General features: G+C 34.4%; 1 protein-coding gene across 2 annotated transcripts in view; it reads left to right on the top strand.

Moving 5' to 3' along the window:
* The window catches only part of LOC143912005 (alpha-N-acetylgalactosaminidase), a 48,655-nt gene extending 39,504 nt beyond the window's left edge, over positions 1-9,151 (top strand). The window contains exons 4-10 of one of the 2 annotated variants that reach the window (XM_077431112.1): positions 2,399-2,492; positions 2,569-2,744; positions 5,047-5,208; positions 7,445-7,642; positions 7,726-7,890; positions 7,961-8,033; positions 8,158-9,151. In XM_077431112.1, the coding sequence (XP_077287238.1) occupies positions 2,399-2,492; positions 2,569-2,744; positions 5,047-5,208; positions 7,445-7,642; positions 7,726-7,890; positions 7,961-8,033; positions 8,158-8,270 (981 nt within the window). In that variant the 3' untranslated portion in view covers positions 8,271-9,151. Of the gene's footprint in view, positions 1-2,398; positions 2,493-2,568; positions 2,745-5,046; positions 5,209-7,444; positions 7,643-7,725; positions 7,891-7,960; positions 8,037-8,157 lie in introns of both variants that reach the window. The other variant, XM_077431111.1, reaches the window with a different exon arrangement.
* The last annotated feature ends 14,198 nt before the right edge of the window (positions 9,152-23,349 follow it).

Genomic DNA, 23,349 nt, shown 5'->3' with positions numbered 1-23,349 from the left:
CAGTATTGTTATTTCCAGTATTAAGAGGGCTGTACACCCGAAACCTTAATTTTGTTACCGTTCCTTTCTTCGATATATATTGAGTGTATGTATATATTGAGTGAATGCGACAATATATATATATATCAATATATATATTGAGTGAATGCGACAGTTGTGCTTCGACCAGATAAAACGTAATTTAAATTGACAAAATCGAGGTTTCGTATTCTCCTATTTTTTTCTCCAAAACTGGACCAATTTTAAAAAAAAAATCATCATCGGTATGAGAAAGATACTTTCTGTGCATCTATAGGCGTATTTTTTTTAAAATCGACCGTTAAATAAGCACGCTGGACTCGTTTCGTGGGTGTAAAAAAGAGGCGATTTTATAGATGTTTGGCGGCTCCTAGCTCCTATAAAAAATAATATATCAAAAAAATAAAACGATAGATGCACCCCAATGGTGGATATCCATAGCATATTAAAAAATAATTTCTCTAGTGCCATAATTGAGGAAGGGAGAAGTATAGTACGTTTGTATGGACAAGGCGCTGCTGTCCAGCCCTCTTAAGCTCTCATTATGTCCAACTACCACTCATTTATTCATACAAATATAATATAGGGTTCCGCGACAAATCACTCACGGATTTTACACTCAACGGTGTATAGTTTTTGATCGATGCAATGACATATGTATCAAATCATTTAGAGTTCAAATTAACGTGTAAATTATGATCACTGCGATCGTTTGTAAAAGTCAGATCAATTATTTTGATAAATCTGCGGATTTTCAAAAGCTTTTATTTAGTTTATAGTACCGGTAGTACCAAAAACTTGTTTTCGGTCAAATACCGATACCACCGGTATTGTAATCCCTAGTGACGACAACAGAGTGTATTACCCACATTCGTTTTTTTGACAATGCTTTATATTGAAAATTTATTTGCTGTATTTTATCGATTTAAGTTGAGTGTAAAATCCGTGAGTGATTTGTCGTGACACCATATTATAGATCTGTCCAAGTCTGTATTAAAAGTTGATTAAAATAAATAGTGGCTAACATTTGTATGTATCAAAACCGAAAAAAGAGTGAGTAGCTTAACTTAACCTATGTATGTATATTTAGTATAGTTCATTTAATTTCTTATATATACATATAATTTTATATACCAATTAAGTTCGTATTTTGTCCAACTACTAATACCCATATCTGTATAAACAAGTAGTGGGCTATCGATGTAACTCTAGCAGATCTTCTAAAACCCAAAAAAATGGGTACTAATTACTTTAACCTTACCTACACATGTACATTTGCTAAATTTTCTTATCTTTCTGCTACATAGTTTAGTTTCAAGTGGCAAATTGAGAACTCATTTTGTTTATCAATTACTCATTCGTGTATAGATATCTACCTACAGATCTCAGGTTCTGTAATCAAAAGGATTACGAAACGAAATTAACTTGAGAAACGCTTGTCTGGCGAATATTTTCATCTGCGGAATACTTTATACGGTTACTCTTAGAATTTAACAGCTTTTTATCGACCTTTTTAAATTGCTTTTGACTATTTTGAAAAAAAACTTTTAGCAGTCATAGTGGAAGAATTTGATGTTAAAAGTTTTTCTGTAATGATAGATCTTAATGTGTGTAATATGTAAATAAAATTTGTACAGAAGAAGTACGCAAAGAAAGAAAATGCAAGACAATACATGTGATGTCTTCAATATATCCAATATTAAAATATATATACAATATAAATATAAAACGTTTGTCTGGCGAATATTTTCATCTGCGGAACACTTTATACGGTTACTCTTAGTATTTAACAGCTTTTTTTTCGACCCTTTTAGATTGCTTTTGACCATTTTGAAAAATACTTTTAGCAGTTATAGTGGAAGAATTTAATGTTAAAAGTTTTTCTGTAACGATAGATCTTAATGTGTGTAATATGTAAATAAAATTTGTACAGAAGAAGTACGCAAAGAAAGAAAATGCAAGACAATACATGTGATGTCTTCAATATATCCAATATTAAAATATATATACAATATAAATATAAAACGTTTGTCTGGCGAATATTTTCATCTGCAGAACACTTTATACGGTTACTCTTAGTATTTAACAGCTTTTTTTTCGACCCTTTTAAATTGCTTTTGACCATTTTGAAAAATACTTTTAGCAGTTATAGTGGAAGAATTTAATGTTAAAAGTTTTTCTGTAACGATAGATCTTAAATTGTAAGATATGTAAATTAAATTTGTACAGAAGAAGTACACAAAGAAAGAAAATGCTAGACAATACATGTCATGTCCTCAATATATCCAATATTAAAATATATGACGTACTAAATACATAATTAATATCTATTAATGTAATATGTACATGGGACTTAATACTATGTAATTTATGATTTCAGGTGCATTCGAAAGGTCTCAAATTCGGCATATACGAAGATTACGGTAACTTCACCTGTGCCGGATATCCGGGTGTAATTGGCCATCTGGAGACTGGTAAGGCTTTTTCTAACATGCCAGCGAGACTGTAAGACAATTTTGATATATGTATTAATTCAAGTTTGATTTTCAGATGCCGCAACCTTCGCCTCTTGGGATGTGGACTATGTCAAGTTGGACGGATGCTACGCTCTGCCCCAAGACATGGACGTTGGCTATCCTGCATTCGGTCGCCATTTGAACGGAACCGGAAGAGCCATGGTCTACTCCTGCAGCTGGCCTGTCTATCAAATCTATGCTGGCATGCAAGTGTGTAATTTTTTAACTCGTTTATTTTCAAGGTAGTGCAGATTCCAGGTTCAATCTCAATTTTATTATCATTATTTTTTGATGATTTCAATAATTCCTCCATTGGTGATACTCATTTGAATGTCAATAAGTTAAAGTAAATATTAATTGAAAAAATAATCATAATGATTAGAAAATTTCCATTAATTGAAAAAATAATTTAGTGTGTTTTCTATACATATGTAAATACATACATCATATCCGACAATTCCAGGTTTTATATACAAGGAGTTTCAGAAGTGCATAAAAGTAGGGATTGACGTATTGCAGCATTTCGAAAGGCTGAAGAACAAGAAATTAATTAATTAATTAATTAATCCATAGAGACATCTATGGATTTAGACTTGTACATAAATTTTTACACATTGTACACAAACCAAATTCAGACATTTGTGACATAACGGGTAGGATAATGTAATACTCACAATCTAAATGCCAAGCCACAATCTAAAATACCCAGCACTTTTATAAGGATTTCCATCGGGAAATTCCGCTATGGTTATAAATTCAGAAATTCCGGTGTAAACCAGTCTTTATAAACGCTGACAAATGATTAACATGGATTATACGACCCATATTCAATGCATTTTTTTAATGCTACCTGGAAAGGCTCAGCGGGTAGTATTCTGGTTTACTTTGTACATGCTCAAAAAACAACGACTATCGGCGTTTTTCAGGCCTGTGGACTTGTTGGCAAAACTCCGATCAGCGTTGGTCAGCATTCAAAGGGTTAAATAATACATTTTTTTAATATATAAATATTTTAAAACCAATAATTCTTGGTTTTAAAATATTATGGGCTAATCTTGCATTGATTTTTACATACCTCCTTTACGTTTCACTTATGATTACAATTCAGGAAAAAGTTTGCTTCTCATCCGATCGTTTTCATACTTTGCCCTATTGCTCATTTTGGTCATCAATATAATTTTTTTGCGATGCGGTGCAAACGATCGACAAGCGCCAGACAGACTGAACCACAGATTAACGACACGTGTACCTTATGCGTGCGCACTGCTCGCACTTACACTAAGCGAAATCTACCCGAAGTCCCGAAATACACCTACCCTGTATACGTTCTGTGCTTCTGATACTTTAGTTCCGAATTTTGCCTTATTAAACTCGCCAGAAAGATCCAACTCAATTTTAATAATTGCATCTGTCCACATCGAAAGGTTACTCGTCATCTGATTTGCAATATATCATTCGTGAAGTCGAGAATTGCGTTTAAAGCAGCCATCCGGTTAATCTGTGGTTTAGTCTGTCTGGCGCTTGTCGATCGTTTGCACCAAACCCATTTTTTTGGTCATCAATATAATTTGGTCATCCTCCGCCATTACGATGGTGCAAAAACATCGTGTAAGACGCGTTTGAATTTCAATTTCTGAAAAGCGCCTGACGTCTATCCAGTTCTTAGTTTTAAACATAGATGGCGGTAGTAAAACAATTATTTATATGGACATAATTTATATCAAGGCCGTTATCACATTCCAGATCATAGCCGTACGGTCGCAGACATTTAAACTGTACCTTAAGAGGGCTGTACACCTGAATCCTTAATTTTGTTACCGTTCCTTTCTTCGATATATATGTATATTGAGTGTATGTATATATTGAGTGAATGCGACAATATATATCAATATATATATTGAGTGAATGCGACAGTTGCGCTTCGACCAGATAAAACGTATTTTAAATTGACAAAATCGAGGTTTCGTATTCTACTATTTTCTCCTCCAAAACTGGACCAATTTTTAAAAAAATTTCATCATCGTTATGAGAAAGATACTTTCTGTGCATCTATCGGCGTATATTTTTTAAAATCGACCTCTAAATAAGCACGCTGGACTCGTTTCGTGGGTGTAAAAAAGAGGCGATTTTATAGATGTTTGGCGGCTCCTAGCTCATATAAAAAATAATTAATCAAAAAAATAAAACGATAGATGCACCCCAATGGTGGATATCCATAGCATATTAAAAAATATTTTTTCTAGTGCCGTAATTGAGGAAGGGAGAAGTATAGTACGTTTGTGTGGACAAGGCGCTGCTGTCCAGCCCTCTTAAGTCACACTAGCATTTTAAATAGATCTGTTTTCCAGACAAACGATACATTATATTATTTATATATGTATGTAGACTACAAATGAATTGAACTGGAAATACTGCTCGTGTATTGTTAAACGGACTGCATTATCAGCCATATATGTATGTCATACAACGAATTTCTCTCATTTGTTTATGCCTGCTTGTCGTCAACTTTCAGCCCAACTTCACTTCGATCATTCAACACTGCAACCTGTGGCGAAACTTCGACGACATTCAAGACTCTTGGGCCTCGGTCGAGTCCATCATCGACTACTACGGCAACCATCAAGATGTCATTGTTCCAAACGCTGGACCGGGGCATTGGAACGATCCCGACATGGTAATAATATTCAAAGGCGGTCTTATTGTGTCACTGAAAACGGTGAAATTTTGCGCAACGACCCACCGGATTGTTATCTGCTCGCTGGAGAATGGCAAAGCTCGTTAACAATTGCCAAACTGAGCAGTACTGAATGTCCCATAAATAACGGACAGGTATTTTTGCCTAAACCATTTCTCACTTTGGTCAGAGGAATTGATTAGTCTGAACGTGTATTATATCTAATCTCTATTGTTTGCTCTGTGTAGTGCTTTTAGCGAGATTGTTCTAGGCCAGTGGTACTTATGTTTCAAATTTTGTATATTTTAAGTCATTTAAATTGTTCGTTAGGCACAAATGAAGCGATTATATCGTTGTCCACAGATGAAGCCATATTTCTTGGTAATTATTTGCACCATTTGTCGTGGTGACCAACTATGTATGTATGTATGTAGTTGGTGGGTTTCACAAAGACTCAAAATAATGGACCAGATGCTTAGCTTAAGCACTTCTTCGTATAATAAATCAATTTCTATTTTTTTTTTTTAACTATCAAATAATATTTATTCACTTCGAGGAAAAGGATAATATAAAATTTAATACATTGGTGATATTTATTACAAAAATCTGGATGAATAATGAAATTCGAAAATTCGAACGACGAATGATAAAAGCTGTATTAGTAAAAACTGAGTGGCGTTCAAATATTTGAAGCTTCGAATTAATTCTAATAATTGTACGTCGTAAACAAAATTTATTGCACCGAACACGGTCACTTTTCTCGCGAGTATTTAGGATGCAGAACGTGTTTGTCGATCCGGATCATCGTTTTTTACTATAATATTTAGGTGCAATGATGCATGCGAGAAAAGTGACCTTGTTCGGTGCAATCAATTTTATTTACGACGCACAATTCTTAGTTTGATTTAATTAGTTCGAAGCTATGGGAACTAGTCTTATTGTGAAGGTCTTCTTCACCACCAGTCCGCCATGTATTGTAGACAGATTCGTCTGTGTTCGGTATTAATACAACTATATGTTGAATGTGGTATTTATTTGGTAGTAACACGTATACACAAGTATGGTTAATTGTTGGTAAAAGTATGTCGTTCAGAGGTCTCTGGATGTGGTAGAGTGTCGCTGGCTCGGCATTCGGCTATGTCCGGCTAGTCTCTGGATACGGTAGAGTGTCGCTGGCTCGGCATTCGGCTATGTTCAGCAAGTCTCTGAATACGGCAGTGTGTTGCTGGCTCGGTCGGCTGGTTGATCTTCCAAGTCCGTGTAGTGAAGTGGTGGCTGTTCGGGAGCTGGATGTCGACTGGTCTGCTGCTTTGTGTCGACGCTTGCTGCTGTGGGTCGACTGGCGTTGTTTGGGTTGTACCTCCTTTTATAGTGTTTCTGGAATCGCCTGACCGATGGTGGTGGTTTGTTGATGCGTAAGAAAGGAATGCACTGTTGTCGAGGCGTAGAATTTTCTGGAACGCTTGATGGAAGTGGTTATTGATGCGTACGAGCATTTAGTTGTTGATGCGTACAAGAGGAATGCACTTTTGTCGAGGCGTAGAATTTTCTGGAATGCTTGATGGAAGTGGTCGTACGAGCATTTAGTTGTTGATGCGTACAAGGGGAATTTGCTTTCGTCGAGGCGTAGTATTTTCTGGAATGCTTGGCGCTGTTCCGCTCGATGTATTTTGTTGTTGCGGAATATTCTCGAAGGTTTCGATGACGATGACGACGACGAGATTCCTACAAAGCTTACAACACAATATTTGAACGCCACTCGGATGACGTTTTGTTGGCGAAAACGATCATCCTTGTTGTATGGGTTTGCATTCGAAAATCGTTTCTCAGTACAAAATAAAAAAGCGGCCGCCTTGTGATTTACACAATTCGCACATATGAACGGCACTGTATTCAAGTGGTATTTCCCTAAAAAATAATTGTCATCAGTACACACATACGTTAAATTGCATAGATGCTTACATGGAATTTGTAAACTATTCTTGAAAGATAGTAAGAGAGAATGTAAATAACGAAATATGTGCCTTCAAAAATTCATGAACATTTTAATATCTTAATCTTGGCTAAAAAGGTCGGGTACTATCCTTCTTAATAAAAATTTTAGGTTTTATCATATTAATTGCAATATAATTATTCAACATATATAAGAACACCATGAAGACATTTTATCAATATCAATACAATTAGACTACAATCATTACATATGTTTTTAATGTGACATGTCGGCCATTTTCAGTTGATCATCGGCAACTTTGGACTATCCTACGAACAGAGCAAGACTCAAATGGCCATTTGGGCAATCCTAGCCGCTCCTCTATTGATGAGCGTTGACCTTAGGACCATCAGACCTGAATATAAAGCCATTTTGCTCAACAGAAAGATCATAGCTGTAGATCAAGATCCCCTAGGCATCCAAGGAAGACGTATCTACAAGGTATCAAAATTTACAACATAACTTCACTACAATAACACACATTCTTGGTATTATATTAATAATATATATACGTACGTTTACAGCATCGTGGTATTGAAATATGGTCTCGTCCTATCACACCAGTCTACCAAACTTACTATTCGTACGCCGTTGCCTTCGTCAACAGACGTACCGACGGTACACCATCGGATGTGGCTGTGACCCTCAGGGAATTAGGACTGACGAATCCCACTGGATACAGAGTTGAAGTATGAATTGGCTCAATGGATGTATAAGATTTTAATTATTATATACTTATAATCATATTTTGCCTTCTAGGATTTGTACGAAGATGTCGACTACGGTGTTTTGTCTCCCCAGACTAAGATCAAAGTTAAAGTTAATCCATCAGGTAGTTTGTGTTTACTCTACATCCAAAATATACTCACACACACTCTAAATTGCACCAAAATTAAGTTTGTATGTGATATGAGTCGTATTAGAACGTTATTAAAATATTGTTTGTGTTATTATAGGTGTTGTCATATTGAGAGCTGATGCTCAGCCTGCATATCAATACAGAGGTTCCACTGGAAGAACACCTTATGAGCCTTTGAATGAAGTCTACAGACTTGTCAGCAAAAAGTAGTGAGATCAGACGAGTGATTCTCAATATTGAGATCACCACCGGAGCAAATTTAAAAATGTTGAAAAGAATATTTCAATAGGAGTTTTTCGTGTGGTTAATGTTGATCTTAAATAATCGCACTTCTAGTTTTTTTTTTAATGATGTATGTAGTTGTAATATAAAAAGAAAATCCTTTAGAATGAATTGAATAATCAGGTCGACTATAATCTCTTTGTATTATTTATTTTTTATTTAAAATTGGTTTTGAATGTCATCGTTGGGAAACTGTTCTTCTATTTAAATCATCAGCTTTAGATGTAACTATGTACTTTATACGATAAGTTTAATATCTAATATGCCATGTAGAAGACTGGTGATCTTTTATATACCAAATGACTCATCGTCCTTTGTTCACTAAATTAAAAATAATTTTAATTCATAATATTGATTACAATAGAATATTTTACGTCATGTATATACATTTTTAAGTTAATAATAATAAGGCGAGTTAATAATAATTCTAAAGTTCCAATTTTTATGCTTTTCTTTTTCGAACAGGACGTTAATATGATATAATATTATACATTTTAATACAACGACTGTTGTGAAACGAATTTCCTCATGTTTATGACGAAAATATTATAAAAGAACATCGATACTTTGAAATAGTACAAGTTTGCGACAACTTTTATGTATTTATAAATTCATAATAAAATTTTATGACGTTGTATGTGATATTTTCCATACTGTATAAGACTAGTTTTAAGTGTAATTTTAAATGAATAAATAATTTTTCAAATATTGTGTATATATAGGTAATACTTTTGCCATTGTATTCTCATAAATACTATTGAAAGTCTCATTAAAAAGTTTAATTTGAAATAAATATTAAGTTACCAAACATTTTTCTTTCATTTCTCTTATTCATTCAAGTATGCATGTAAGTTTACATTTAGATTAAACATCTACTGTATATTTGACTAAATTAACATAATTAGGAATATTTTTAGAAGAACATATAAACACCAATTTAAAGAATTATAATATATGTACATAATATACACATAAATTTTACTTTCATATTTTTAATTACAACAAAAGAATAATAGAAAGTTACATGATATGCATCGAGTACAAATTTTACATATGAAAACTTGAAATATTTTGAAATATAATTTGTCACAGTCAATTTTCAGATTAAAATGAATATTTTTATTGCAATCATTATCATAAGTATTTTTTAAATAAAAATAAACTATAAGTTCAAAACTATATTCTATGTTAAAATATTCAATTAATCTTTTATCAAAGTACATATATCTTTGAATTAAACATAATACTGAAAACATTAACTATCTATAGTCAGCGAACTAATCGAACGCGCCAACGAATATCAACGGCCATTGTGCCTAGATTTCGTGTACTACGAGAAAGCCTTCAACATATTTAGTCATAATGCAGTATTTAACGCTCTACAAACACAGGGAGTTCCGGAACCCTATGTGGGGCTGTTAGCTGCAATATATAAGAACGCCACAGCTTCGATTAACCTATTTTCAGGTACAGATAGATTTAGCATAGGAAATGGAGTAAGGCAAGGATACACCATATGTCCTAAACTATTCAATGCGTTGCTTGGGGGTGTGTTCAGGAACCGGGAATGGGACTCAGCCAGCAGCATAGCTCGTTCGTTAAACTTCTGCTTAGCGTCAAGAAGGCGCCGGGTTCGATCTCTGGGCCAGGGCCTCGAATGAAAATGAATTTTTCAGAGTATGCTGTTGGTCAGACCTGGATTTGTGACTCCAGGTTGATCGTTTCCTATCAGAGTTTGCCAATTTTCTCTGATTTCATTGTTGAAACATTTTTTATTGTTGAAAAAAAATAAAAAATGCCACTCTGCCTGAAGAAAAAGATCTTCGATAAATGCGTTTTGCCAGTGATGACGTATACATATATGTATGTGAAACTTGGACACTGAACGCCAAGATGCTACACACAATCCAATGCACTCAAAGAAGTATGAAACGCTGTATGTTTGTCATAACGAGGAAAAACAAGAAGCGGAACACGTGAGTGAGAAGTATGACAAGGGTAGTAGACATAGTGGATAGAGCAAAGAGATTGAAATGGCAATGGGCGGGTCACGTGGCTAGAAGAATGGACGAAAGGTGGACAAAAGAAGTGCTTGAATAGTGCCCGAGATAATGCAAAAGTGTAAAAGGAAGACCGCAGGGAAGATGGGTAAACGAAATTAGGAAAATGTGTGGGGTGAAATGGATGAGAGCTGCGCAAAACAGAAACGAGTGGAAGCGTGTTAGAGAGGCCTTCATACAGCAGTTAATGGCGAATGGCTGTAAATGATGATGATATTTCTTGAAGATTTTTCGCAATCATCATATATATAATATCGCTATTACATATTAACATAATAACAGATATAGTAGTGGGTAATATTTACAAAAGACAATTTTTGCCATAAAAATCGCGAATACAGAATATTTGGCACTCGAGTTCTCGTTAAGGTCTGACCGCACTATACGGCCGTCGACTGCTGCAGCACGACACAACACGGCAAAGTTGATACAGGAGGCAACTCTGTCGCGTGACGCGTAGTGCGTTATACCTCATACAATTTCATACAAACAATATTTGGCCGCACGCTGTCGTTCGTGTCGCAGACGCATAGTGCGGTCAGACCTTTAGTATGGTAGCTTTCGTTAGTATGATGGAGTTTTCGGCTGTCAGATGTTCCATTATGGAGATTTTAGTGACTTTTGGGCGAGCGCTTTGTGACCAATAACCACCGAACCGTTTTATTGATATTTTTATGGGAGATAACTCCCGTGCCTATTGATCTGACGTATTAAATGAGATCCAATTCGCGTTGATGGAGTTTGTGCGGCCTGGTGGCTGCTCACTTGATGGAAAATAACAGATCAACAAAAAATTCTATATATTCTATAAAATTCTATAAAAAATTCTATATATATATATATACTGTTTGCACTAATGTTTCCTGTAGGCAAATTAGTCTCTGAGCATTTAGCGCCATCTATTGAAAATTTATTAAACTAATTATTTTTCTATTGGTGTTTTATATTGTTTATATGTACATATGTAGGTAGATAGTTTTTACCATTTATTTTCATACCAAAAAATTAAATATAAATATTAAATTAAATATGTTTAAAAGGCAATTCAAAAAAATACGACCACGTGCGGTTCAAACACAGGACCGATACATTTCTTTGAATTTTTATTTAATATCTTAAGTGGGCTGTACACCAGCGCCTTGTCCATACAAACGTAGTACACTTCTCCCTTCCTCAATTATGGCACTAGAGAAATTATTTTTTAATATGCTATGTATATCCACCATTGGGATGCATCTATCGTTTTATTTTTTTGATTAGCTATTTTTTATAGGAGGTAGGAGCCGCCAAACATCTATAAAATCGCCTCTTTTTTACACCCACGAAGAGAGTCCAGCGTGCTTATTTAACGGCCGTTTTTAAAAAAATACGCGCATAGTTGCACAGAAAATATCTTTCTCATACCGATGATGAAATTTTTTTAAAAATTGGTCCAGTTTCGGAGGAGAAAATTGGAGAATACGAAACCTCGATTTTGTCGATTTAAAATACATATTATCTGGTCGAAGCGCAACTGTCGCATTCACTCAATACACATATATATTGATATTTATAGTCGCATTCACTCAATATATACATTCACTCAATAAATATATCGAAGAAAGGAACGGCAACAAAATTAAGGTTTCGGGTGTACAGCCCTCTTAATATGCCATTTTGACATCGGGCACAACACTAATTCTTAATAATATTAAATTCAATTGAATTTTGGCTACACGTCATAAAGTCTTTACAAAACGCACAAGATTTCAAAATAAACGAAAGTCCATTGACAAATTCAACCAACTTTCGTTTAACTTTATTTATATAGCCCCATAATACACATCGAGCTTTCATTAAAGGCTTGACATCAAAGGGCACTAGCAATACCAGCGACAATGAAATTTACAGTACGTATAAAATATTGAATATATTATATAATAGATTAAAAAGCAATTACTATAATTTTGAATCCACATTTTAGAGCATATTTATATTGTCAATGTTGACAACTTTGGGTTGTGCCGGCATTATAAAAGAAAAACCCAAAGTAATATCGCAAGAACAAGATTTAAAAAATCAGGAAATCAAACAATTCGCAGTATTATCTGGAGTATTGGGAGATGCCATAAGTATTACTTTTGTCTTATAATTTCTATATATTATATAATATTATAATAATATTTACACCATTCAAATGTATTTCTGATTCATTACAGAATCTGCTGGAGCCCTTAGATATAAGCAAATATTGACACCAAATCCTAGGTAAGAAAATTGAAATCATTAATTTACGTTAAAATTTTAAGTTAAAACTTATTTGAATCTTGTTTTGGGGCCCAAACGAGAAGTTTCAATTAATAAATCTTCAAAATATTCGGACTCGCTTTCAAAATAGAATTGATATATATACAAACACACCGTAATTGCTCGTTTAACACATTCAGCCCGGCGCATGATTTCATACATTTGCCCATGTGGCGGCACTGTCACCCAATTACGCGTGACGGCATTGAATCACCATATATAATGAGTTGTCCCTAAATCTTTAGAGCTTTATAGGAATTTTAGTGTTGGGGTGCTCAATGAAGTGGTACCGTAAAATTATAGTCTGCTATAGCACTATCCGCGTGGCCACCGGTGGTACACGCCGGATTGAACGTGTTAATAGTACATACAGGATTTTGTATTATATTCGATATAATTTTCAGAGGTTACATTCCGGCGCATCATGTCCATGATCAATTTAACAATTATTTAATTGGAAGAGCATCATCCAGTCTACCTTTGGGCACAACCAATCCTAGACCAATCGTAGCGATGAATCCAGAGGTTGTAACCGGACAGATACCATTTGGACAGTACGGATTCTACCCCGACTACATCCAACCTCCAAAAATGGGGCAGCCAGTGATGGCGTCTTATCCCAACTTCGATTATATAGCCAGTTATCTTCCTGGTTGGGAGAACTTTATTTTTTCTCCCAATCCGCTCTTCTTGAGACCAGAAGGGGACACTTGGACCGGTATTGAGAATGAAAGAGTACCAGTTGTATGGAAACCAGTTGGTGATTATCCTTTCGGAGATGATGGACAACAACCGTACAGGGAAATAATGGCACAAATTGAACGGTGGTCTGATATGGGTATGCCGGTTCACATTTTAGAGAATTTAGTGAGCAAAATAAAACATAAGAAGGAGAGATTCGCAGAAAATATTATCAAACCTCACACAAAACCAGTTGAAATTAAAAATGAAGAAAATAAGGTTCAATGATGATATATTTGTATCGCCACTTAAGCTTTAAACATTTATTTATTTATTTTTGTATTATAATTGTTATTTAAATTGATAAAATATAATAAATCATTGGAAATAAACATCATAGTGTTTTACACAATGACCCATTTAAAATAAATTAATAAAAGATTTTCTTTTCAAAATTGTCTATTTATAATAAATAATAAAAATGTACATATAATAAAAGAAAGAATGATGATTTGAAATTGAAATCTTAACTTCAATTCAATGTATCATATGGTGAGTATTTGGCCCGTAAATAGTTAGTGCTTAAGTCAATGGCAGGAGTTCCAGGAATCGCGTCAAACCAAACGAGATTTGAAAAAACTATAAAACAATATTTTTATTTTATTTTATTGTTACAATTCAATATACACTCGCCATTACAGATTTGCTCCAATGCGACGGGTGTACGTTAACGAAATACAGAATACATAAACAATCAGAAATCAGAAATACAGTAATAAATACATATGCAATCAGAATATATAGCATATAACAATTAATCAGAAATAATAATCATAGAGACATCTATGGATTATTTTTAGATTTTTTTTGTATACAATTTTTATACATATAATAAATACGAAATTATAAAGATGTCTATAAAGATATCTATAGATTTCAGATAACTGTGTATAATTATTACAAATTATACACAGGCAGATTTTGTGACAACAGGATTAGATCTAATACCAATTTTCAGGAACCGTTTCAGCAATGATCAGATAAAATTGGTAAACTCTGATATAGAAACGATCGATTTGGAGTCACAAAACCCCCAAATCTAACCAGCAGTGGCGAGGACTCGAACCTTTGACCCCAGTGGTGCTAAATATATACGCTACCACTAAGCCAAACTGCTGGCTACATAATATAATGTATAAAAATATTAAGTTTAAGAATACCATTCAATACTAAAATCATGTAATTGATGTGTATAAACCAATAGGCTTATGTTTTTCAAGATTATCACGAATTCGGTGTAACATATATTTATATTTCATGATATATTATATATTTTTAATTAAAATTTAACATGACTAAATCAAAATTTCAATGTTCTTATTATTCTACGATTCATTTGATATTACATACTCATGGTGGGTTTGGTACAAGCGATCGACAAGCGCCAGACAGACTGAACCACAGATTGACTGGATGGCTGCCTTAAACGCAATTCTCGACTTCACGAATGATAGATTGCACATCAGATGACGAGTAACCTTTCGATCTGCACAGATGCAATTATTAAAATGGTAATTATTAAAATTGAGTTGGATCTTTCTGGCGAGTTTAATAAGGCAAAATTCGGAACTAAAGTATCGGAAGCACAGAACGTATACAGGGTAGATATGTCGGGACTTCGGGTATATTTCGCTTAGTGTAAGTGCGAGCAGTGCGCACGCATAAGGTACACGTGTCGTTAATCTGTGGTTCTGTCTGTCTGGCGCTTGTCGATCGTTTGCACCGCATCGACTCATAGTATAAATGCACGTAAATTATGGTTTGCCGATTATTTTGTTGAATATTGTTTTAATTTATTATATTGAATAATTTTACACTAGTTTTTATATTTATTTTATTGAAAGAATAACACACAGAGGAGTACTTACTTCCAAAATTCACATTGTATATTTTTAACATTGAGTTTTACGAAGGTTTTTTACGTTTGACAAATCTTTATTATCCATATATCCATAACGTCGTATATATGTATCAACAACGCAAAGGTTTATCCAACATTTTAATGAAATGTACTATCTCTTTCAATTGCTATTTTCATACATTGAAGAATGTCCTAAATCTGAAACATGATCTAAAATGAATTACGGAACAAACTAATAACGGATTAAACTATTGACTAATAAAAATTCTATTATTTGTCATGTATAATCTTATATGTGAATAACAATATTGTTTTACAACCAAAAAAAAAAGTTTATATATTAGATTAAATACATATGTATGTATGTACATCTATTTAATTTTAAAAAAAATTTCGATATAGGGAATAAACTATCTGTTTTAAAGCTTTTTATTGTACATCATTTTCACTACTTTAAATAACCTTTCAAAATTTCTCTATGGGAATTTCCTATTGATTTGGAGGGCCCGGTGTGTTTAAAAATCATTTATTTTTAAACTGCTTTAAAGCAATGTTGGGCGGGTTAAAGGTTTCGACCATTTCCCGGCCTATGGAAACTCAGTTGAGTTTGGAAGAGGATCATTTATTTTTGTTCAATTGTTACAATGGTTATTGTATGTACGAAGAGGTTGAGCTTCGGAGAAGTGAGCTGGTTGAACTCCAAAGGTTCACTCTGGCGTCTGGAGCTGGTGCGGCGCTTTATATACGTTCTGGCTTGAAGCGTGCTGTGTGCAGATGCTTTGTCTTCGCTTCCAGGACACGTGTCTTGGGGACACGTGTTGACCTGTTTTCGGGGCGCGTGTTTTATATCTATGGGGTCTGCGCCAGGTCGTCGTTCATTTGAGAATGCGGTCGTGTGCCACGTGTAAATGACTTTTAGGGACACGTGTTGCAGTGTCCTGATGAAATCACTGTTGGGTTTCGTTCGTTTTACGATCGAGCGATGAACTCTTTCTTCTGGAATGGTGGAAGGGGACGTTGCCCTTGAGTTATGCATGTGTGTACAGGATCGATGATGAGATCACTGGTTTTGATTCGTAATAGCACAAGTCGTGCTATATTCCTACAGCAGTATTACAAATCATAAACCCAGTATTTGCTAACAACCTCAGAATTCTCCGTCTATCATAAATTAATGGTTTAAGATATTTAGCATACTTTCAACTATACAAAAAATATTTCAATGAAAACGTGTTCAAAGATCGATACTATGTACCTATAGATACAAATCAGATAAAATCTCGAATTTCACCACGATTACAAAAATTCATGTATTGATGATATATATATATATATATATATATATATATATATATATATATATATATATATATATATATATATATATATATATATATATATATATATATATATATATATATATATATATATATATATATATATATATATATATATATATATATATATATATATATATATATATATATATATATATATATATATATATATATATATATATATATATATATATATGTATATATGTATATATAATAGAAGTAAAAATCATCAAATATCAGAATGAATGCTGAAGAATTGATGATGATCCGTATTGTCTTTAATACAATTTCCTTTTTTTTTGATAATTTCTAAACCGAGTTACAAAATAAACTTTCACTGAGAGCTCGTCAAAACAAATTTCTTATTTCGGATATCTACAAACACACATATACGTATTTCAATATCAAAAGCGGAGAAATTGTAATGAGTAAAGTTTGAAGCACAAACTAGTATCTAGTTATTGAAATACATTTCAAAACTTTTCAATCCCTTATAAATCAAGTGAAATTTTCCAAACTAATTCATTCTTGACAATTTTGCAGTTGACGTTGGTGTTTCAACGACATTTTTCAATATGAAGGTATTAAACAGAGTTATTTAACTAATTTATAAATACTATATAATGTCCGATTATAATTCTTAATATATTGTATATTCTAGGTAATTTTATCAATATCGCTCTTGCTGGTTTTGGCTTCAATCATAGATGCAAAAGCTATTCAATCAAAAGACTCTGACGAAAATATAATTAGCAATAATGTAGATAATAAGGCAAGCAATTCAAAAAAACCTCAAAATTTAGAAGACATATTATCGTCCCCCCTGGTCCAGAGTATACTTTCCAATAAGACGATACAAGCAGTCCTATCAGATCCAATGGTGAGCAGTGTCCTTAAGAATCCCAGAGTTCAAAAAGTACTCAAGAATCCCATCGTGCACAACATTTTGATGAGTAACAGTATCGAAGATATTAAAGGAGTGTCCTTTTTGCAAATTTTACTTGCAAGAATGTCTATTCCGTCAGATAAAAATACCCATATACAACATATGAAGCCTTCTGATCATACCATATCTTCCAATGGCATGTGGATGAATAATATACTTTCCGGAATTGGTAAGTTTAAAAATATTACCTCAATTCCTTATTCATTGGTACATACATTAATTTATATTGTCATTTCAGATCAATTTTTGGAATTCGTACAGAAATACATGGGGATGAAAAAAAAGATTGTACGAAGAAGAAGTTCTTAAAATATTAGTTAAAATAGTAGTCACTTATATTTATTAATTTATTAATTTAAATAAAACTTTTGAAATATGACATGATGCAGTATTAATTTCGAAACATATCCCTGATCAGTATTTTCCAACTTTCCAATGAATTTCAACAGCTCCTAATGCAAATATGAAAGTTTCGAACAGTTTACTTCAGTTATTTATATCTAATAGTGTAGTGAGCATTAAACTACAGTGTAAAACCCTATACAATCTTAAAAATTCACATACTCCTATTTTAATAATAAAACACTATCTAGTCTAAGAAAAAATTGATGTGAGTATTCTGTAATATATTCTAATTCAATTATTGATTTAAATTAACACTAACGACTCAATATGTTTACAGAATAATTATGTATTTTTTCGCAAAACTTCTTATTATAATCACATTGCATCGTTTCGTTGACACTAAGGTTTTAATCAATTTTAAATATTGTAAAGCTGTACAAGTAAATAAAATGGAGTCAGAATCGGCGTTGAATCGAATGTGTAAAATTGAATTATTGAAAAGAAATCGACGGCAAACTATAGAAGACAACCTTAATCCAGTGACGAAAATTTTTGTGGACAGCTTAGGTAATAATTAATTTTAAAATACGTAGATAAAAAGACACATAGTAGATTTTAAAAATTTTCATTTCATTTAAATTAAGCAAAATTTACAGTGAACACGATTAAGCCAAGTTTAGGTTCGCAAGGGACTATTTTAGAAGCAATGAAACCACTTTTAGTATCGGTCGGTACTGGATTTATTAAAGAATTAATGAAATTCGCAAAAAACATGCTGGATCAAGGGTATGTATAATGTAAATAAGATGTTATTGTTAATAGAATAAATTTATAATTTTGTATTGAATTTATTTTTAGACCATTCATTGATTCGAAAGTTTTTGTTGATTATACATACGAAGCCTATCCAGTTTTTATACCCAGTTATGGAGCGTTCGTTTTGTTGTCGAAAACAGGAACAGTAGATTTGATGAAACAAAAGTTAGATATCGATGAAAATAATAAGGAAACCCTTGGGAAAACTAATTGCGTGGCAAACTGCACTATATTTGATAGTGAAATTACAAATATCACTAAAAACAACACATCCGAAGTAGAAAACAGTTCAAAAAGCAAAGCTTTTAGTAATGAAGATTTATCTAAAAACTTTTATATAGGAGAAGCTCATTTGATCCCGATCGATGGAAAAACTGATTCTTTTGAAAGTTCGAGACAAGTTGAAGACGCTTACAAAAACGGAAATGGAAGCGGTCCTGTGAAAGAGTACATCAAGCAAATAATGGATACAAAACTAAATATCAAATCCTTCAAGAAGCGATTATTGCTGAGCCTACTCAAAAAAATGGAGAAGGCAATACGTGACTTATAAATAAAATTGATTGGTTACATTAAAATAATAATAAAATTATATATTTGTACTACACCTATAATATTCCAAAGCAATCCACATTTATGCACATATTTAGACATACAAAAAAACTTGGCATTTGAAAATTCCTCATAAAGCTATGATAAAAACTTTATATTAACCTCATCGATGCGGTGCAAACGATCAACAAGCGCCAGACAGACAGAACCACAGATTAACGACACGTGTACCTTATGCGTGCGCACTGCTCGCACTTACACTAAGTGAAATCTACCCGAAGTCTTGACATACCTACCCTGTATACGTTCTGTGCTTCTGATACTTAAGTTCCAAATTTTGCCTTATTTAACTCGCCAGAAAGATCCAACTCGATTTTAATAATTACCATTTTAATAATTGCATCTGTGCACATCGAAAGGTTACTCGTCATCTGATTTGTAAAATATCAATCGTGAAGTCGAGAATTGCGTTTAAAGCAGCCATCCAGTTAATCTGTGGTTCAGTCTGTCTGGCGCTTGTCGATCGTTTGCACCAAACCCTAACCTCATAGATCAACGGCTCCCAATAGTTCTTGACTTACTTTTGACAGGTAATTTCCATAAATTGTAGTTTGTATTGTTAATTGTTTTGTAATTTAATTAGTCCCCCTTCTCTCTACGATCGTGCATTTTGAGCTCGTACATATTTAAATCTTTGTCATACATATTTTAAGACAAAACTGCAGTAAATTTTTACTTACCTCTTATTAATTTCACATGGTTTTCGAGTTAGTGGTCATTTTTTTTATAAATTAGCAACGCTGATCCATACTAGTCACAGATAAAGAAAAAATCGTCACAAAAAATAGCGTTCCTCTATAAAGCTAGCAACTATATATGTATGTATTTCAAGTGTCGACAAACAGAGAGAGGGTACATCAGACGAGTGCCTACAATTTATTTATTTATTTATTTTTATACAATTTCGCCGTAGTGACTTTACAGATTAGCTCCAAGTCGTCACTATAGCTACACAAAAAGAAAATTATAAAATATAAAATTATTAAAATATAACATGCTACGATCCCAAACTAAACAATCCCTCAACCAGATCAGTATATTTTCAATTGAACAAATCCGGTTGAGGAGCTTGATGCCCCTGGTGACAGAGGACGAAACCATTAAAGGTCTGTTCATACCTATACAGCACGACCCGTATCCTGCAGGTGTCCCGCAAGTGCGGATAGTATTCTTTGGTACATTATATGGACGTATTCATACTCCATTCGCGCATGCGCATTGACGCATTCATGCGCGTCCATATATGTAGAATGTACTAAAGAATACTGTCCGTACTTGCAGGATACTTGCAGGATTCGGGTCGTGCTGGATAGGTATGAACAGACCTTAAATTGGCACGTGCCTCAGGTGAAGAGAATAAATCTCGGTATCTAGTATATCTGAGTGTGCTGGGAACATTGAAGTTCAATTCAGCAAGAATTTGAGAATTGCACACCAATCCAAGCAGTAATTTATAAAAATGCTTCCCCAGATATACTATACGCCGCGACTCAAGGGAATTATAACCCAATGCTCCCTGTAGATAGGCACTTGGATAGAGCCAGGGATAACGACCATAAAGAACCAAGCAAGTATATCTAAGGTTTTGGCTAGTTGCAGGTACTATATCTTCAAATTATTGGCTATTTGCAGGTACTATATCTGCGACAGGCGCAAAGCCTTCTGCGCATGCGCGTGAACTGTCACTGTCCGCGTGTTTACTGTTAAAATTTTGTTTTAAACCTCTTAAAATTTAGTTCGAACTCGTAAAGTGACGTAGAGTAAAAAATATAATCCAAATTAGTTCATTTTATTAATTGTTAGAAAATTATTATCATATACAACGTATAATACCTACATACAAGTACAAGCCGCGAACAAGCTAAATGATATAAATCTATTATAATAACGAGCGAAATTTATTTGCCTCATGTATAATGAGCGATTGATTAAACAAGTCTAGCATACATTAAATGTAAGAAATTATAATCGGATAAAGTTCACGCGCATGCGCAGAATGCAAATAGCCAATAATTCGCAGATATAGTTCTTGCAAATAGCCACAACCTATCTGAGAAACATTTTCTGCACTCTCTCGATTCTCAAGCAATGAACCCTATCACTAGGGCTCCATATAATGGATCGCACGTTATTATAATAGATTTATATCATTTAGCTAGTTCGCGGCTTGTACTTATATGCAGGTATTATACGTTGTGTATGATAATAATTTTCTAACAATTAATAATATTAACTAATTTGGATTATATTTTTTACCTACGTCACTTTACGAGTTCGAACTGTGGCGGCTCGCTTATACGACATGGTCGAGATTGGTTGCCTTCCTGCGAGTGGGGACCAACTCGGCTGGGTTCGGAGAGCCACTACTCACTCTGCCTTTAGCTGTCATATAATAAACACGTGCATTAACATGCCAGTCGTCTCATTCGTTCATCCCCCATAACTGGTGACCCCCGACATCGAGCCACGCAGCCTCGATTAATTCAGCATGCCGCTGCTCATCGCTGTCTCGCCGAGCCAGGCGGGAAAGCTACCCGTCGCGCCGCCATTGCGATCGACACAGCACGTCGCGGCCCGCGGGTGACAATAAACGAGCAGACACGGCTACCTACCTACCGACTAGAGTCCAGCCACAACGTCGATGACAGGTGCTTAAAAAAATGGGGGAGCGAATGAGACGACGATCTTTACAGCTGGATGTGGAGTCATGCGCGATCCAGTACACATAGAACGGTCATCCAACACCACAAGACATACACCACCTCAGCACCATCATCATCATCATCATCATCATCATCAAGGCCCCGTCCATCCCCACGAGCGTCGTCACGCCCAGATGGGCGGCAGCGCTACAACACCTCCACGAGCCACAATGACTCACGGTCCAGCTCGGAGTATTATCAACCACATCGATGCCCCTGCCGCCCCCGCCGCCCCACCAACCGACATCAGCCTCGGAAGAGCGGCGCTGGCGCAGCATCGCATCGGCGCGACCGTCGGACGAGCCACCGTCCTGCTCGCGACGTCAATAATTTTTTTCTCTTTCTTTGTGTAATAATTTTTTTTCTTTTGTAAAATTTGTTTCTTTGTAATTTTTGTATCGCTGATGCTGGGGGAGGAGTGATGTGGCGGCTCGCTTATACGACATGGTCGAGTTTGGTTGCCTTCCTGCGAGTGGGGACCAACTCGGCTGGGTTCGGAGAGCCGCTACTCACTCTGCCTTCAGCTGTCATAAATAAAACACGTGCATTCAACATGCCAGTCGTCTCATTCGTTCATCCCCCATAGAACTAAATCTTAAGAGGTTTAATACAAAATTTTAACATTAAACACGCTGACAGTGACAGTTCACGCGCATGCGCAGAAGGCTTTGCGCCTGTCGCAGATATAGTACCTGCAAATAGCCACAACCTATCTGAGAAACATTGTCTGCACTCTCTCGATTCTCAAACAATGAACCCTATCACTAGGGCTCCATATAATGGATGAGAACTCGAGAATACTTCGTACTAGCGAATTATAAAGTATATACTAGTATATATATATATATATATATATATATATATAGTACCAAGTCATTCTGGAAAGGCTTACTTGCACGCAATATGAAACCCAACATGTTAAGAGCTCTCGAGCAAATAATATCAATGTGCCGTCCAAAACCAAGATTTTTTATGTATAGGTACTCTTACTATTATTTATTGAAAGCAAATTTATATTATATTTCCATATTTAACAACAGCTAAAATCTTAAATGAATGTACATAGATAAGATAGTTGTTTTGACTGAGCTGTAAAATATGTATAAATTAAGGCCAAATCTCAAGAAGAAGAAAACGTCAATAATGTCAGTTCAGTTTAGTCATATGTTTGGTTCGGATATATCTGGTTATTTTTCTTGTCAATGTACTTAATATAGCACTATGTAAAATGGAGTGCAGACTATGCCTTTGTTCTGCTCCATCAGAGTCTTCCGTCTCCATCTATGACAATCTTCATCCAC

This window comes from Arctopsyche grandis, chromosome 5 (genome assembly GCF_051622035.1).
Source record: "Arctopsyche grandis isolate Sample6627 chromosome 5, ASM5162203v2, whole genome shotgun sequence".
In the NCBI taxonomy this organism is placed as follows: domain Eukaryota; kingdom Metazoa; phylum Arthropoda; class Insecta; order Trichoptera; family Hydropsychidae; genus Arctopsyche; species Arctopsyche grandis.
Note: the sequence above shows the minus strand (reverse complement) of the source record. Positions and strands in the feature narration are given on the sequence as shown.